General features: G+C 42.1%; 1 protein-coding gene across 2 annotated transcripts in view; it reads right to left on the bottom strand.

The window, feature by feature from the left end:
* DCTN5 (dynactin subunit 5) overlaps nucleotides 1-16377 on the bottom strand; it is a 28295-nt gene extending 11918 nt beyond the window's left edge. For both annotated transcript variants that reach the window (XM_015067124.3, XM_015067123.3), the window contains exons 1-5: nucleotides 16220-16377; nucleotides 15398-15466; nucleotides 9954-10072; nucleotides 6780-6891; nucleotides 1964-2066 (exon numbers count right to left, since the gene is read on the bottom strand). In XM_015067124.3, the coding sequence (XP_014922610.1) occupies nucleotides 1964-2066; nucleotides 6780-6891; nucleotides 9954-10072; nucleotides 15398-15466; nucleotides 16220-16267 (451 nt within the window). In that variant the 5' untranslated portion in view covers nucleotides 16268-16377. The remainder of the gene's footprint in view (nucleotides 1-1963; nucleotides 2067-6779; nucleotides 6892-9953; nucleotides 10073-15397; nucleotides 15467-16219) is intronic.
* Between the last annotated feature and the right edge of the window lie 17 nt (nucleotides 16378-16394).

Raw genomic sequence — 16394 nt, 5'->3', positions numbered from 1 at the left:
CAATGTTAGGTTTGTATTCTTAGATAGCTACGACAGGCTATTACTTCAATCACTTCTGTCTGACTCCTGTAGGCAATTTTGGCCAAAATTCTTTCCAGATGGTTTGTCTTTCACTTTGTTCCACTAGTCAGTTTCATGCAGTGGAGCCCTCCAAAAATGTGCCAGTCTTCCTGCAGCCCTACGCCTCTTTATTAAAGATGGAGATTTCCAACAGCAGTATCTAGATAGTTAGCATGTTTGTGAAACTACTGCAAATGAACATGGGAAGCATCTTGTCACAGTGCAGACAGTACAGGATTCTAAATAAGGGGTCTCAAGTGCTAGTCAAGGCTTTCCCACAAACCAGCTCTGACCCTGTGGACACCCACACCTTTCTATTTCCCCCATCTACGCAATGATCTCTAAGGTCTCAGGCAGCTTGAATCCTCCATCAGAACCTCTAAAACACAGTGCTTATTTGGATTTCAAATATGAAGTGGTGCCTCCCTGCCTCTGCCATCGGTGTCCAAAGACCATAGCTGGTACTAAGGACCTTGAAAAAGTTAAAAGAGATCAAGATATTTCTCTGGCGGGGCGCCTGGGGGGCTCAGTCAGTTGAGCATCTGACTTCTGCTCAGGTCATGATATCACGGTTTGTGGGTTTGAGCCCCACATCGGGCTTTGCAGTGACAGCATAACCTGCTTTGGATTCTGTCTCCCTCTCTCTCTGCCCCTCCCCTGCTCTCTCTCTGAACAATAAATAAACATTAAAAAAAAAAAAGGGTATTTCTCTGGCAATATGCTTCTCACCTCAGAGCAGATACCTGTTTGACAATCAACCTAAAACAACTGTAAGGGCTGTTCTGATCTGTACTTGCTAAGAATGATTAAGCTTTTCCACAATGGGAACCCCATAAGGGAGAATGACTCAGCAGGGCTCTCCTTCCTACTCTGCAAAGGCAAAAGTGCACCAAACAGCAGAATGGTCAATTTCTTCCCCAAAGAATCTGAGTGGATGATTCTGTACATCTTTGAAACCCACAGTCGATGGTCTGAGTAATGAGTTTTTTAATTGGAAAAACAACTAAACCACTCAGTGGCAGATCTCATATACTGTCAAATCTATCTCTACATAGCATCATCCATCTGTGAATCTCTGGGGTGCCTCTGTACACACTGCATGAGTTCAACCATATAAAACAACACAGAAAAGAGACTGTCTTGGATTGGGGGCAGGGGACATGAGGTTTTCTTCTTCCTTCTGTTTTCCAGTGTTTTCCAAGTTTTCTAGGATGAGAGTGTAGGACTTTTGTTTGCTCACATGTTTGGCCACTTGGAACTCAGCTCATGAGGGCTTTACCTGAGGGCATTCTGTCAGCCAAGGTCGAGATGGGATATATTTGCTCTTTTTGGGTGTCCTAGTGCTATCATTGGTCTTAGACTGTTTTATGTCAACTTTTCAGGTTGGACATTCCTTGGCAGTGTGGGAAGTACAAACCCCCAGCCAACATGAAGCCATAGTTAGAATTCTCTGGACAGACTTTCCTTTTTCCACCCAGAGCCCAGGCCAAGAGAGACTTGCATCTTTGTGCCTTTTTCCTGTCTAGTAGCAGGTTTATTCTATATCAACTTTTTATTGAGAGCTCACCCTTCAGGAAGATCTCTCCACCATGTGTGAATGTAAGGCTTTATCACTGGTCCCCACAGCAGTATCAAACCCTAAACCACTCTATTATGAAGATGCATAAACCTAAACATGCTTATGGTATGGGTGTACTTTCCTCTTTGCTTGAAATTTCCTGGTGAACCCAATTACACATTTAAAAAGATACTGGTTACGTTTTAGATAGCATTTCAAGGGAATCTATCACAGGAGAATCTTTTAAATGAGCTAGATCAACATATTGTCAGAGACAGAAGTTGCACCCATTATTTTTCTGACGGAAAAAGAACTTGAGCTTTGAATACCAACACCCAAGCTTACCTGGGCAGCCGGAGAAGACAGTGAATGGCGGCACCACAGTTTCTGGGGGTAAAACTGTGTTGTCAAGAATTTTGCAGCAATCTTTCAATACACACCGGCGCCCCTGAAATGAAAATCTTGTCACTAAGAAACAGATCAGGAAATGGAGTACAAGTTGTCCGATCTGCTGTGTAGAAAGCTATTTTGTATTTTCTCCATTCCTGATATCATACCACAGACAGGGACAATGGCAAGAGGTTTGGCCACAGTTCTCTACTTTGGGTGGCATTTGACAAGCAGGAGGAGGTAGGGGTGTTAGTGTGTGCGAGTGTGAGTGTGTGTGTGTGCACACGTGTGTGTGTGTGTGTGTGTGAACTCAGGGAGGGGTATGCTAGGGACAGTTCAGGTTATCTTAAGCATTATAGACTGAAATTCAGTCTTCCAAGAATTGTACAATTTCCTTTCCTTTTTCTTTTTTTGTCATTTAGTGGACATCTATCATTTTGCTTGTCCAACATTTGTTCCCCTTTCTTCTGGTAACAGAACCTACATTGACCCTTGGTTACCACCCCCTGCCCATCACAGTCCCCTATCCTAACCCCAAATTCCAAGCCTGGCCATGGCAACTGGTTTAGGGAATGAGCCAGATCAGTCTGATGAATCTGAACATCAGGGCTTTTGCTGGGACTACTGGGAAAAGAAGCTCTTTCCAATGGAGTTTCTAGAGAATAGGACAGATGCCTGGACCAGCTGTGTTGTTTCCATAAGGGAAAAACCTGCCTGAAAGTCTCCTAGAGGAAAGCAGGAAAGAGAAGGAGACTAATTCTCATGACATCAGTTGAACCCCTGAAGCCATTTTGTGCACAGAATTAGGATCTACTTCTGTACTCTCGGTTCATATCAGCCAATATGTTCATTTTGAAGGTTTCAGCCAAGCCTTATGCTTGAATTTATCCACTGCCTTCACTTTTCTTTTTTTTTTTTAATTTTTTTTTTCCACGTTTATTTATTTTTGGGACAGAGAGAGACAGAGCATGAACGGGGCAGGGGCAGAGAGAGAGGGAGACACAGAATCGGAAACAGGCTCCAGGCTCTGAGCCATCAGCCCAGAGCCTGACGCGGGGCTCGAACTCACGGACCGCGAGATCGTGACCTGGCTGAAGTCGGACGCTTAACTGACTGCGCCACCCAGGCGCCCCTGCCTTCACTTTTCAATTCTGCCATAACCCACAGCGTTTTGAGGGCAAGAAATAAGGTCTGGTAGATTCATCCGTTTCATGGGTTAAGGCAAAGGAGAGGCCTCTATATACAAATTAGCATTGTGCCTCAGACTACCTGCAAACTAAATGAAGTTCTGGTCTTTATTGACTGCATTTACATTACCAGGCCCTATGAGTTCACTTGTGTTTTGGTCAGTTGGTCTGATAAAGCACATTTGGCTGACAATGTGGAATTCCTAACTATCAGGACAATGCTAATGTATCCAGATCTCAGATTTTACCAAAGGATATGAAAGCTATATAAAAAATTTCCCCATTACTAAACACCCAAATTGGACACCTAGGTGGCTCAGTTGGTTGAGCATCTGCTATCAGCTCAGGTTATGATCTCAGAGTTTGTGCTTTTAAGCCCTGCATTGGGCTTACTGCTGTCAGCACAGAGCCTGCTTCAGAGCTTCTATTCCCCTCTCTCTCTGTCCCTTCCCCACTGTGTGCTCTCTCTCAAATATACACAAAACATTAAAAATAAATAAATAAATAAGTACCCAAATCATATGTATTTCCAGGAATTTCCAGGTAGATTGTCACATGAGTTTTTTAAAAAGCTTATACCTCTAAGTCTGAATTTTTTAAGTGACTGCTAAGCTGTCTCTGGCTAGTGGACAATAGCCTTGGCAATACCTGACAATATCTGTAGCTCAGAAACAAGTTGCAACTGTAGCTCTTCGTTCACTCTTAGAAAGTTCTCTCCCATAATTGCCTCCTATTGGCAATTTCTTTTTTTTTTTTTAATTTATTTATTTTTGAGAGAGTATATACATGCATGCACAAGCAGGGGAGGGGCAAAGAGAGGGAGGGAGAGAAAGAATCCCAAGCAGGCTTCGTGCTGTCAGCATAGAGCCTGACGCAGGGCTCAATCTCACGAACCATGAGATCATGATCTGAGCTGAAATCGAAAGCTGGATGCTTAACCAAATGAGCCACCCAGGCACCCCTAATGGCAATTTCAAAAATACAGCAGCCAGCCAGCTCCCCTGGTGATTTCCAAATGAACTGAAAGACATCCTACGGCACCTAAGCTCCTAATAATACAGACTAAGCACATGGGGCACTGAGTGAAATGAAACAGAATATGCTGCATCAGACATGCTACACTCACATATAGGGAATCTGCAGACAAAGGGTCCTAGAAAAAGAGCAATGTGAATAAAACTTTGCTCTGTGTATCACCAGCCACCACACCTGCTGTAGTAGGCACCTGCTGAGTCCACTAGTTAGCCATTCTGCCCACTCAGACAAATGATGCTTAATCAGCTTTCAGAGCATTCTGGGAAAACTGATCAATTAAATAGCAGCAAAAGTAAAAACGCCAGTACTTCTTAGGCATGAGTGGATTGGCAACAGATGAGGAGGTTAAAAGCTGAAACTACTTCTTTATTCTTTCGTGGTGAACTTTTCAAGGAGGAGTCAAGAACTACGTGTTACCACTATTACAGCTACCTTTATCTCCTTATACAAGTTATTTAGCATCTCTGAGCCTTGGTTTCCTCATCTGTGAAACAGGACATAAAACCAAACCTGCAGGGATGCTCTGAGGATTAGAGATAATAAATGCAAAGCTCACAGTACAATAACGATGCCTGTTAAGATTGCTTGTTAGTCTTTACCTGTAGGCATTCAGGCAGTTCTGATTGACATCTATACCTTCACACATCCAAACAAGAGTTAGAACACCAAATGGGTGCTAGAGGAAGATCTGTGGGTCATGGGGTCAGCTGGACTCAAAGAATTCCTGCTAGTTCCGAGATTCTAGAATTCTAAAAGAATTTTTCTCTTGAGATTACTTGAGGATTTGTAAAGGCTCAGCAAATAAATACTGCCAATACCCAACAGTGACTATTTCATGAACTGATGTATCGAAAAGTGGCCTAAAAAGCAAAATACAGGACAAGAAGACTAGAATTCCCTAAGCATTGGGAAGAGCATTTGGATCTCAACATTTCAGATATTTTGCTCTGGGGATAAAGGACAGGACTAACACCTAGGCTACTATGAGGATGTCATCACTTTGCTGCAGAAAATGTCAGAAAAAATCCAGCTGTGGGGTGCCTGGGTGGCTCAGTCAGTTAAGTATCCGACTTCGGCTCAGGTCATGATCTCATGGTTTGTGGGTTCGAGCCCCGAGACAGCACAGAGCCTGCTTGGGATTCTCCCTTTCTCTTTGCTCCTCCCTGATTCACGCTCTCTCTCTCTCAAAGTAAATAAATAAACTTAAAAAAAGAAAAGAAAGAAAAAAAAAAGAAAAATCTAACCATGGCTTAGAAAACCAACTCTTGCTGGACAGGATGAGTTTCACTATTTTCCCCCTTCAACATCATGCCAAACTAAAGACTCTCTGTCTCTGATACATACAAGGGGACTCCTTTGGAGGAGAATGGTTGGCAAAACAACAACTTCCCTTAATTATGACTAACCAAGTCAGATTTCCACAGTCATGTGGCTCTCCACTACATGGTCCATCTTTGCTTGTGGCTTGTGGAATGTGACTGCATGGTTTCAGGATGTATTTTTTAATTTGTTTATTTATTTATTTTGAGAGAGAGAGAGAGAGAGAGACATCATGAGCAGGGGAGGGACACAGAGAAAGAGAGAGGAGAGAGAATCCCAAGTAGGCTCATGCTATTAGCTCAGTTCAATTCATGTGAGAATCAAACTCATGAACCATGAGATCATGACCTGAGCCAAATCAAGAGTCAGCCGCTTAACCGACCGAGCCACCCAGGAACCCCAGATTCAGCAAGTATTTTGATACTTGAGTCTTGTCCAGAGCAGAGAGCTGCCTCTGCATTATTGGGAACAGCCATTTAAAAACATGAAAAGTTCTCGGCTTTCCCAATAATCTAGAATTTGGGTACAAATTTAAAATACAGGAAACATCTTCCCTAAACCTTAAGGCAGTTCAGCTCCAGTCATTAATATTCTCACCCAGGATGTTCTCCTAAATCCCAACTGAAATCAAGCTCTTCATCTATGAAATACTAAGAAATCCAAATCTGTAAAGCCACGGCTGGATGTAACAAGTGGATGCCAAGGCTCCTATGGACCAGGGTCCTACAGGTTCCACTGAGAAAGGGCCACTTGTACCCTGCACACCCATCACCCTGAACTTGCACTTTGCCTAATGTCATCCCCTTTGACCCACTAAACTGTACGTTCCTGGAGGTAAGGCAACAGGTAGGCCATAGAATCGGCATGGCTATTCATGCCGCCTGGGTTCGAATCCCAGCTCTACCACTTAATAGCCCTGTCAAATCCCCTAATATCTAAGGTCTTCAGGCTTCTCACTCACAAATAGGGATAATAATAGTACTATCACCCTTGGATGGTTATGAGGGTCAAATAAGATCATCAAAGGAAAGTTCAACATCATATAGAAGAGGTTTGGTAAAGTTTAGCCATGATTTTTAATGCCTAAAAAACTCCAAATCCAACAATAATTCCAGTAGGCCAGAACTACTTCTACCCTCCTCGGTCACAAAAGTGGAGGCCCACTGATGTGAGGGACGTGAGCTTGAGGGGAAGGGAGGACATTTAGCCAGCCAAGACATCATACTCACAATCACACAGTTCTTGCCAACGTGAACGTAAGAGCCAATCTGAGCTGCGTTGACCACACAATCTTCCTCAATAAAGACATGGTCCCCGATATGTAAAGGAAAAAATGCAACACTAGAGAAGGAAAAGATGAACAAACAAAAAAAAGTCAAGGTGATGTGCTCTTGGTAGAGGTTTATAGAACTACAGACCATATTCTCAACTTTATCGTCTCGTCTTAATAAGACTGCTCCTAGTAAGGAAAGAACTCTCAGGCTAGGGGAATTCTATAATGTTGAAGATGAATGTGATTACTAGCTCAAAATCAGAAATATTAGACCAGGCAGTGTGCAAAGAAACAGCAAGGCAGAAGGAGCAAGACCTTCCAAGCTAAAAGAGCTGGCACCAAATGAATGAATGTTTTGCTCATTCCTGCCTCCTTGAAAATACTCATAGGTCACATTTTCAGTAATCTGCTCTACAGGGCTTCAAGGAACTGACATCAGGTTTTGAGGATGTATTTTCTAGCATTCAGCATTCCAAACATTTGTATATTCACTGATTTTCCTGAATGCCTACTATATGCCAGACTCTACACTAGGGAACTGGAGATACAATAGCAAGCAAAAGGTACATAACCCTGCCCACGAGGAGCTTGCAATCAAGAGAAGAGAGATTAAATAAATGATTATCTAAGTAATTAATTACAACTGTGATTAGTGTTACAGACGAAAAGCACCAAGATATGAGAGTATACAATGAGAGTATATAACTACCTAAATTGGTAGTTTGGTAAAAGTTTAACTGAAAGTGATATGTAAGCCAAGACTTGAAGGATGAGTAGGAGTCAGGAGGCTTTCTCCAGACTTCTGACATCATTCCCATTCTCTAGGATTCCTCAAATGTCATGGACAGTGGTTCTAGGATCGCATTTACAGGTAACTTCAATACATTGGGATATAAAATATTTGGACTGGAACTAAAATAAAGTAGTTGGATGCTCACTGGCTCTTTCTAGTCCTGTGTTCTATTTTGTCAGGAATATTTTATTGGAGACGGTATCTGTCCTCTGAGGACGTATAATTTATTTAAATCTTCCTTAATCCATTCGTATTTTTGATCTGCACCCCTTGTGTGACCATGAATTCCTTGATCTCATCACAGTCTACAGCAGAACCGTCATTTAATTTTAAATTAAAAATTCCAGGGACGCCTGGGTGGCTCAGTCAGTTAAGTGCCCAACTCTTGATCTCAGCTCAGGTCATGATCTCAGGGTTTGTGAGTTTGAGCCCTGTGTCGGGCTCTGCACTGACAATGCAGAGCCTGCTTGGGATTCTCTCCCTCTCTCTCTGCCCCACTCCCACTCATGTTTTCTCTCTCTCTCAAAATATATAAACTTAAAAATTAATTAATTAATTAAAATTCCAAACCTGATATTCTTATCTGGTTCTATTTTCTATTATCTAGTTCTGGTATTGAGATATGTGGGATGGGAGTGGGGAGAATCCACACATACTCTCTCTCTTTTTTTTTCATGTTTTTTATTTTGAGAGAGAGAGAGAGAACACACAACAAGCAGGGGAGGGGCAGAGAGAGGAGAGAGAGAATCCCAAGCAGGTTCCATGCTCAGCACAGAGCCTGACATGAGGCTTGATCTCATGAATTGTGAGATCATGACCTGAGCCGAAATCAAGAGTTGGAAGCCCAACTGACTGAGCCATCCAGGCGCCCCCAAACTCACTTACTATTCATGTGTTGCTAGTTACACTTCTGTACTTATGTATTTCTCATGTGGACTATTCTCATTTATATATCCTTCCAATTCACTAATAAACCCCATGTTTATTATTTATTCTCGGTGCTTTCCTGGGACCATATCCAGCCCAGTAATGCCATTATCAGAAGGGAAAGTCAACAACTCCAACAGAGTACCTGTCACAGTATGGAACCACAAAAGGCTACCAAGAGGTTTTTTAGTTTTCCCCCAATTGCCTTCTGAGCTAATGAGCAAATGTTTTCATGTGAATGACTTACAGACTCCCTGCTCTAATTCCTGTATGTAATGGAAAGTCTGGAGTCTGACCTCATTCTAAGGAATGCAGGATCATTTCTGCATGTTCCTAGGTATTACAGTCTCAGTTGGTTGCTCTGTTCTCTGTTCCTCCCTAACCATGTACATAGCCCTATAACAGGAGCATGACATTATGCAGTGTCTATCACATTTCACTATCATATTTTATAGTAGCCATCTATTTATGTAATTGTTTCTCCCACTAGGTTTTGAGAACTTTGAGGCAGGAACGCAATTTCACCCATCTTTACATACCCAGCTTGTATCCTAGTGACTGACATAAAAAAAGCACTCAGTAAATGCTTGCTGACTTACTCAATGACATGCAGACAGTGCCACAGGTAGAAGCCAGGAGGGAGAAGAGGGAGAGGCAAAAACAAAAAACAAAAAATAAACCAAAGCCCAAAACCAGCACATTAGGCATAGTGGACAGTTTTCCTGCCCTGTCCTTTCTTGGGCAATCCTTATTCTTGGGCCCACAGTGGGCCTGACCTGACCCTGCCCTCCGGGTCACAACTGTTAAGACAGGGGTGGAGCACTCAACTCAAGCTGAGCCAATCAGATTTCCTCTCCCAAGATTCTGGAAATAAGACCTAAAATCCTTGGTCAGTATCCACTGAAGCTTAAATGGAGAATAGATATAAGTTAGGGGCTGAGGCAGCAAGGTTGGCTTCATGAGGAATGGGGGAAGACAAAGCCAATGTACAAGAGAGGGGAGGGAAGCAGAAACACAGAGACAAGGACAAGTAAGAAACAGTATAATCTCAGTAAGAGAGTGACAGACCAGTCATTGTGATTCTGTCTAGCTGTCCAGGCACAGGCTCTAGTCCCTTGTGAGGCCTGGCACCTTCTCCTACCCTGAGATTCCATTAAATATGCCCCTGCCTCTTTTGCCAGAATCCCCTTTGCTTTTTTTTTCTAGGTTAAGTGGATTCTGTTTCTGGGAACCAACCAACAACTAAACTAAGACCACCACCACCAGAGTTGTATTCATCAGAGTGAAGTCTTCTTTCATGTCCCAAACAATAGCACAGCCCTGCTCCTCACACCACACCTCAACACACGGAACACACCACCAGTAGCAGATTCTTGCTCAAGACCCAAACAAGGTAATTAAATTGCATACCCTTTGCTGAATTTCTTGAAAGGTGGCCTTATGACACTCCGGCTTTTCACAACGCAATGACGTCCAACTCTCACATTTGCCAGATCCCCTCGGATAATACAGTCGTTCATCACAATGGTCTACAAAACAAAGCACATTTGAAAAATAACTACCAGTACAGCTGAAAACACAACAGAAAAGAGTAGGTAGCAAGACACCTACTGAAGTTATGTTTTGATCTACTGAGTGACGTGTTCTGGCAAAAGGGATAACTTGTAAGGTAAAAAGAATAGCCTTCATAACACTGATTTAGTTGAAGAGGACTCACTGAATAAACAGACGTTTGCTGAGAATATGGTACCCCCCGAGTTCACTTACCTATTCAGGTTCACTTGGTTCCACCTGTCCCCAAGCCTGACCTGCTACCTGTTCAGTGAAAGTCCAGGCTGCCCCTACCTTTGTCCAACCTCCCAATACTACTATCTTCAACTTCATGCTCCCACAGGTAGACCTACTGAGTTTCTGGTTCCTCTTCCCAATTCTAGACTCAGATGAAGTGCTACGCTGCAGAGTATATCCAGCTTCCCCAAAGATTGCCTGGATGGGCTGCAGGGTGGATAATGTAATCAGAAGTTTTTGGGGGGAGAATTAATGCCCCATGCTTAGTAAAAAGTAGGCATTCTTGAAATGTCTTTTGAATAAATGAATAAATAGGGTAAAAAAAAAAAAAAAGCGCATATGGCTGTAGTTCTAGCCAAAAAAGTAAGCAAGGGACCAGGCCTTATGTATGCTGAGCACAGAAGCTTAGGCTTATATCCCTAGAGGATATAAGGAATCAATGAAAGTTTTTAAGTGGAGGATTAACACAGTGAATCTTTAGTTTAAAAATACTACTCTGAAAACAGCCTAGAATCTACATGGAGAGAGCAGGTAAGACTGGAGGAAAAGTGGCCCGTTAGATGACTACAGTGGATCAAGGTAAAATGAAAGAATGGGCCTCCTCTATGACAACAGCTGTGCATGAGAGAAAGAGAAATAAATTCAAGGTAGAGGAATCTGATCAAGCCTCCAGATCTACTAATTAAAGGGCAGAAAAGGGGCATAGAAACTGCATTCAACAACTTGTGCAAATAGAACTGGCCAAATCCAAAACTTGAAAATTCTATGGTACAGTGAGCCAGTTTCCTTAACATATAAGTAGCATGGGGAGAAAAAACAGGCTGGGGGAAAAGAACTATTACAGATTTAAAGGGCCCCGAGAGGGCATCTGGCTGGCTCAGTCGGTTGAGTGTCCGACTTTGGCACAGGTCATGATGTCACAGTTCGTGAGTTCAAGCCCCACATCGGGCTCTCTGCTTTCAGTGCAGAGTCTGGAGCCTGCTTTGGATCCTCTGTACCCCTCTCTCTCTGCCTCCCCTCTCCTGCCCCCACCCCCGCTCATGTTCTGTCTCAAAAATAAATAAACATTAGAAAAAAATAAAAAATAAAGGGCCCTGAGAAATGTATCAACCAGAAGCAATGTGTACTTGACCTTATTTGGATCCTGATTTGAATAAACCAACTGTTAAAAGACATATTAAGACACTAGAAAGACGGAACATGGACCGAGGATTAGATGATATTAGGAAATTACTGGCTTCTTAAAAAATATAATAAGGGTACTCTACTTATTTTTAAAGTTTTTAAATCTCAATGATACATATTGAAATATTTATGAGTGAAATAATACAATGTGTGCAACTTGCTTTAAAAATACCCAGCCCCTCACCTTGGTCAAAATAGGTATGGGTTTACAGGACAGGTAAAGATGAAACAGAATGTCAGAATATTGCTAATTGCAGAAGCTGGTGAATGAACATATGGAGATTCATTATATGTTCTCTCCACTTTTGCACATGTCTGCAAGTTCCATAATAATACTGTTCATCTATAAAAAGTAATGAGCTGTAAGTCCACTAACGAACACAACATGGATAAATCTCAAAAACATTATGCTGAATGAAAGAAGCCTGACGACAGAGTACATGATTGCCATTATAAGAAGCTCTACAAAATGAAAAACTAATCCATATTAGTTTTACACCAGTGGTTACCTGGAGCCAAGGGTAGGAGGAGGACTGACTACAGAGGGGTCCAAGGAAAATGAGGGTGATGGAACATTTTACACCTTAATTGTAGTAGTGGCTGCATAGGTGTATGCATCAGTCAAAACATGTCAAACTACACACTTAAAATGGGCACACTTTATTATATGTAAATTATACCTCAATAAAGATAATTTTTCCTTTATTTTTTTATTGTTTTCTTCTAAGTATAATTTATTGTCAAGTTAGCTAACATACGGTGTATACAGTGTGTTCTTGGCTTCAGGAGTAGATTCCCATGATTCATTGCTTACATATAACACCCAGTGCTCATCACAACAAGTGTCCTCCTCAATGCCCATCACCCATTTTCCCCTCCCCATCATCAACCCTCAGTTTGTTCTCTGTATTTAAGAGTCCCCTATGGTTGGGGTGCCTGGGTGGCTCAGTTGGTTGAGCATCCAACTTTGGCTCAGGTCATGATCTCAGAGCTTGTGAGTTCGAGCCCCGCATCAGGCTCTGTGCTGACAGCTCAGAGCCTGGAGCCTGCTTCGCATTCTGTCTCTCCCTCTCTCTGCCCTTCCCCAGCTCACACTCTTGTCTCTCTCTCTCCCTCTCAAAAATAAATAAACATTATAAAAAAAAAAAAAGAGTCTCTTATGGTTTGCCTCCCTCTCTGTTTGAAACTACCTTTTTCCCCTTCCCTTCCCCCATGATCTTTTGTTAAGTTTCTCAAATTTCACATAGGAGTGAAAACATATATCTTTCTCTGACTGACTTATTTCACTTAGTGTAATACCCTGCAGTCCCATCCACATTGTTGCAAATGGCAAGATTTCATTCTTTCTCATTACCAAGTATATATAAACATCTTCTTTATCCATTCATCAGTTGACAGACATTTGGGCTCTAATAAAGATAATTTTTAAAATGTCCCATTATATGGGGGTGCCTGGGTAGCTCTGTCAGTTAAGCATCTGACTCTTGACTTCAGCTCAGATTGTGGTCCTAGGGTCATGGGATTGAGGGATCAAGCCCCATGTTGGGGCTCGCTTAAGATTCTCTCTCTCTCCCCCTCTGCCCCTCTCCTCTGCTTGTTCGCACTCTCTCTCTCTCAAAATAAAATAAATTAAAATTAACCCCCCCCCCCAAGATTTCCAGTTTCTTTTGAGAAAATCAGAGCTCTGGAAATATAGGCCTATATTCCCACATGGCAACAACCACCTTGAGCTTAACTAGGACCCAGATTCTCCACTTTACCAGGCCCCGCCACTCTGTTGTTGGCACCCAGTCTTCTTTAGTCATCTGATCTCTGTCTACCCTGGCAGAAACTATGACACCTGATATAAGGGCTTAGGAAAATAGAAATTTCAAAATTCTGAAAGGGATAAAACAAAAAACTAGAAACAAAATAACTAATAGGACAGGGGATAAATGGAACTGTACACAGCAGTGAAAATACACAAACCACAGTGAATCTTAGAAACAGAACTGAGAATGGGGCGCCTGGGTGGCTCAGTCGGTTGAGCGCCAACTTCGGCTCAGGTCACGATCTCACGGTCAGTGAGTTCGAGCCCCGCATCGGGCCCCTGTGCTGACAGCTCAGAGCCCGGAGCCTGTTTCAGATTCTGTGTCTCCCTCTCTCTGACCCTCCCCCGTTCATGCTCCGTCTCTCTCTGTCTCAAATATAAATAAACGTTAAAAAAAAAATTTTTTTTTAAAAAAAAACAGAACTGAGAACAATGGTACTTAGTGAGTGTGATATGTGTTCCCTATTGTGATTATTCTAATGACTGAGTTTAAAAAAAGTAAGTAACAGAAAGCCAAGTAAAGCCAAAGCCAAATGGATACAGAGCTTCTGTATGAGTGATGAAAGTTTTGGAAATAGATAGTGGTCATAGTTGCACAGTGGTTGTACATATCACACTTTATTTTTTTTTCAATATATGAAGTTTATTGTCAAATTGGTTTCCATACAACACCCAGTGCTCATCCCAAAAGGTGCCCTCCTCAATAGCCATCACCCACCCTCCCAACATATCACATTTTAAAAAACAAACCTTCCATACAAAATCACAGAAAATGTCCTGAAATTAGCTAAGGGATTTCTAAAAATCCTCCACATGAGTGTTCTAACTCTGTGCAGAAACAGTGTGTCTATAATTACTAATCATACCTAATTACTGAACTATATTTCTATTAAATCTCATAGTATGATGAGCTAATGGAGACAGTAATTGAGTCTCTACTGAAAAAATCTGTGATTGCTTGATTACAGTGAGACTACTTTCCCTCTGGAAGTTAGAGATGTAACATTTCAAAGAAAATTAGCAGGAAAAAAACCGTGGACTTCAATGTCTGTCAAGCTCAAATATATCTTGGTATTTTCTCTGGTTCTGAAATGTCGTAATACTATTCCCATGTTTATACTCCTCTCTGTGCTATTTCAATTTATTCAGACTACAAGATTCTCAGCCTTTCATATTCCATTTTGCAAATTCGTTTCATAGTTTAGCGTCTTTCTCGAGTCTCAAATCAATTTTAAGAGTTTCAGTTAATACTGAACTATTATTAGTAAACTGTTAATTATGTTACTACTACTTTATAGTTTCTTTTTTTTTTTTTATTTACTTCTAGAGAGAAAGGGAGAGTGGGGAAGGGGCAGAGAAAGAGAGGGAGAGAGAGAGAGGGAGAGAGAATCCCAAGCAGGCTCTGCACCACCAATGTAGAGCCCAATGCAGGGCTTGAACTCAACTCACGAACTGCAAGATCATAACCTGAACCGAAGTTGGATGCTTAACCGACTAAGCCATCCAGCAGCCCCTACTTTATAGTTTCTACACTAAAATATTTTGTTGCCTATTTATATTTGTATTTAGTGGTTAAGGTACACTACAGCACTTTGCAATAATTTCAGTTCTGGGTGCCACTGTATTTTGTTCCTGGCATAAAGAAAAAAGGTTTTCTGTTGCCTTCTTTCATGGAATCTTTTTTTGTATTCAGTAGAATTTGGAGAATGAAAAAAGAAAAATTTTTAGTAAGTTTTTTTTTAATGTTTATTTATTTTTGAGAGAGAGAGACAGAGCATGACCAGGGGAGGGCAGAGAGAGAGAGGGAGACACAGAAGCTGATGTAAGCTCCAGGCTCCAGTTGTCAGCACAGAGCCAGACACAGGGCTCGAACCCACAAACTGCGAGATCATGACCTGAGCCAAAGTCAGAGGTTTAACTGACTGAGCCACCCAGGGGCCCCCCAAAAAGAGAATTTTTAAATGCATAGCAACAAATGGGAGATGTGGTAACATATTATCTGTCCTGCTAATGTGATAATTAGTGGACAGAAAGCAAAAGTATGCATCCTGGGGCTGGCTGTGTCTCTTACCTTGCCATTGAGAACGATGTTCTGACTTCCACACAACACAGACTGGCGACTAACTTTGTTTCCAGATGCCTGAAAGGAAAGAGCAGAAAATAGGGGTGAGAAACTAAGTGGGTTCTGGGCTACAAGTTTCCATCTGGAAAGCTCTCGTATTGGAGAGAAAAGTACTTGAAATGTGATGTAGTCTTCAATGGAATGAGTCCGGCAAATTAACAAAGCAAGGATGGATTAGGAAACTGGAGACTCCAGGAATGGATCCAGAATTTGGATGTGGTAGGTCTAGAGCCTACTAACATTAGAGACATTGATTCAAGTCTCAGTTCTATACTTACAGCCCTAAATCCAGGATAATGACTTTACCCATATCAGAGGTACAAGAATTCAGTAAAGAAATAATAATAGCAATGACGACTGAGCACTTACCCTACCTGGAGCAATTTACACGCATCATGTATTGACTCCAAAGAACCTAACAAGTCTTTTAGCACATGGTAGCAAAGTACGACACATTAGCTTAAAACAAACAAAACAAAAAACAAAAAACTCTCAAAGGCCCGAAGCCTGGAATTGCTATTAGTATTAGGGTGGATGAGACGTATCCTGCTTTCTGGAAGGCATTTTATCTCTACGATGAAATCATGAATAAATTTAAAAAGCCTAAACTGGCCATGCAGGGAATAAGTAACAAAGCTGAGCCATTCACGAAGTGATCCTATGTAATCTCGGACTAAACGCCAAAGCGACCCGGGGTGGGGCAGGAGGGGGGCACCAGCCTCAAAGGGACGCAGGCTTGGAAACGGGAGAAAGATGCCTGGACAAGCGCACCGTCTCGATGTACTCCGACTTGTTATAAAGCAGCTCGCCCAACTCCATTGCCACCAACTTCTTTCCGCAGCTCCCGCTCCTGTCAAAGCCGCCAGCCGGTCAGTCTGACTGGGATTCGGACTACTTCCGGCCGCTCCTCCACTTCCGCCCTGGGCGTACGGCGCTCTCATCCGCA

The sequence above is a fragment of the Acinonyx jubatus genome, chromosome E3, assembly GCF_027475565.1.
Source record: "Acinonyx jubatus isolate Ajub_Pintada_27869175 chromosome E3, VMU_Ajub_asm_v1.0, whole genome shotgun sequence".
In the NCBI taxonomy this organism is placed as follows: Eukaryota; Metazoa; Chordata; class Mammalia; order Carnivora; family Felidae; genus Acinonyx; species Acinonyx jubatus.
The sequence above is the reverse complement of the archived record's forward strand: the minus strand, read 5'-3'. Positions and strand labels throughout refer to the sequence as shown.